This window comes from Myotis davidii, unplaced genomic scaffold (assembly GCF_000327345.1).
Source record: "Myotis davidii unplaced genomic scaffold, ASM32734v1 scaffold599, whole genome shotgun sequence".
NCBI lineage: Eukaryota > Metazoa > Chordata > Mammalia > Chiroptera > Vespertilionidae > Myotis > Myotis davidii.
The window spans coordinates 554690-557265 of NW_006290772.1; the positions used below are offsets into that span (position 1 = coordinate 554690).

A 2576-nucleotide genomic window follows, 5' to 3' on the forward strand; every position below is an offset into this window, starting at 1 on the left:
GGCAAAGAAATGCCCCTTAGCCAGAGTTCTTATTAAAAATACATATTTTTACTGATTTCAAAGAGGTAGAGACACAAACATCCATGATGTGAGAGAATCATTGATCGGCTGCCTCCTGCATGCCCCACACTGGGGATCCAGCCCATGCAACCCGGGCATGTGCCCTGACTGGGAATCTAACCGTTCATAGGTAGACGGCCAACCACTGAACCACACCGGCCGGGCCCAGAGCTCGTTTTGGTGGGGCACCAGCAGAGCAAAGACAGGGAGGCTGGCAGAGCCCAGGTTGGTCAAGTAGGGCTGATTCGTGGGGGGCCCTCAGCACCATTGAGGACCCCTCTGTGTCTCTCCTCCCCAGGGACTGTCTCTTATTTTTATGTAACCAGCTCTCAAATCTGTTCCCACACTTTGCTCTTCCACTCCTAGCTTCTCCCCACAAACCCATTTCCTAGCTCCAGCAGAGCAGATGCTTGAAACCACAAGTTTGGCCACATCAAGCCCTCCTCTAAGGGGCTAGTTGTTCCCCAAATCTCCCACAATAGTCAGACCCTCCTTGTACCCCAGCCCTGGCCTGGGCAGAAGAAGGGCCTGGCAACCTCCAGCCTCCTCTGTAGTCATGATCCCCCCAAGACCATTTCTTGGGCCCTGGCTGGGCAGGTCTGTGTCATCCCTATAGACCAAGTTTTCGGAAGGCATGCGGGAGAGGGAGCCCAGAGCTGGATCGGGGGAACCAAGGGCGGAACAGCTTGAACCCTGGGCGCTCCCAGTGTGGAGTGCAGAGGGCTCAGTGACAAAGCCTCTGCCATCCCTGGCACCACGGGAGGCCTGAAGCCAAACCTCCATGGTAGGAGGTGAAGAGCCTACGAGCTCATGAGAACTCTCCTTCCTGGAGAATCACCTCTCCTGGCATCCACACAACAGCCCCTCCCAGACAGCGACTGATCCCGGCTTCAGGCTGTCTGCATAACATTTTCCCCCAACACCACACCAAGCCCCCCACTGGCTGGGACCGCATCTGTTTTGCACGCATGGCCCCAACCCCAGGCACAGAGCCTGGTTCCCAACATGAATTCCATCATAATGACATAGTGAATGAGCAAATCTCTCCATGTTGTCTTTTTTTAAAAAGAATAGTTTATTCATTTCAGAGAAAGGGAAACATCTATGTGAAAGCCCAACATCGATTGGCTGCCTCCTGCATGTCCGCCTCCTCCCACCCCACCCCTGCGCGTGTACACACACACACACACACACACACACACACACACACACGGGAGATTGAGCCCAAAACGCGGGCATGTGCCCTTGACCAGGAATCGAACCAGCAACCTCCTGGTGCATGGGATGATGCCCAACTGAGCCACACTGGCCAGGGCTCCGTTTGGCCATTTTAAAATTATATATCATACATCAAATTCTAACATAAGGGGAAAATAAAGATGTCCACATGCCAGTCCTGCTTTCCGGGGGCAATTGCTTCCAACTCCTTGAAGCTGTTTCTTCTAGTATTTACCTCATTTTAAAACCACAAACTTTCCTGTTATTGTTAAAATTGGTGGTCTTTATAAAGGTCTTTAAGTGCATGCATCTTTCTTTATTTTTTAAATATATTTTATTGATTTTTTACAGAGAGGAAGGGAGAGGGATAGAGAGTTAGAAACATTGATGAGAGAGAAACATCGATCAGCTGCCTCCTGCACACTCCCCCCGCACTGGGGATGTGCCCGCAACCAAGGTACATGCCCTTGACCGGAATCGAACCTGGGACCCTTGAGTCCGCAGGCCGACGCTCTATCCACTGAGCCAAACCGGTAGGGGCATGCATCTTTTTTTTTTTTTTTTAAATGTTTTTATCGATTTTTAGAGAAAGGGGGGAAGGGAGAGGGATAGTGATAGAAACATCGATGAGAGGAACATCATCCATTGGCCGCCTCCTGGGGATCGAGTCCACAACCCAGGCATGTGCCTTGACCTGGAATTGAACCAGTGACCTCTTGGTTCCTGGGTCGAGCTACAGTGTCTGGGCAAAGTGTGCACATCTTAACATGTTGCATATGTATACACTTGTGTGTACACAGCCCAGATCAAGATAAATTTCAGCTCCCACAGGCGCTCCTTTTGCCCACTCCTAGTCAGAGGCCCCATCTATCACTGTAGCACTATTGACATTTGTGGGGTTGTACTGAGCACTGTTGGATATTTAGCAGCATCCCTGGCCTTCACTCATTTGTGTAGGAAGACTAAGCCCTCCCTCAAAGATGACTACACCCTAACTTGTGAATATTCACTTTACATGGTGAGGGGGGATTAAAGTTGCAGATGAAACTGAAGATACTAATTAGCTGACCTTAATTTGACGGCCCAATGTAATCACAAGGGTACTTCAGTTTGGAAGGAGGCAGTCAGAGAGGTGACAAGAGAAACAGAGGTTGGAGGCTGCACCTTGCAGATGGAGGGGCCACAAGGCACGGAATGCAGAGACCTCCAAAAGCTGGAAAAGGCAAGGAACTGGATTCTCCCCTAAAGTCTTCAGAAGGAATTCTGGGAGCCTGCGCTGGCCGGGTAGCTCAGCTGGT

The 2576-nt window shown here is 50.6% G+C and overlaps 1 protein-coding gene across 1 annotated transcript in view; it reads right to left on the minus strand.

Moving 5' to 3' along the window:
• Positions 1-843, minus strand: part of NPW (neuropeptide W) — a 6888-nt gene extending 6045 nt beyond the window's left edge. The window contains 1 exon segment of the mRNA XM_015564054.1: positions 838-843. Coding sequence (XP_015419540.1) covers positions 838-843 — 6 coding nt within the window.
• Positions 844-2576: the final 1733 nt, after the last annotated feature.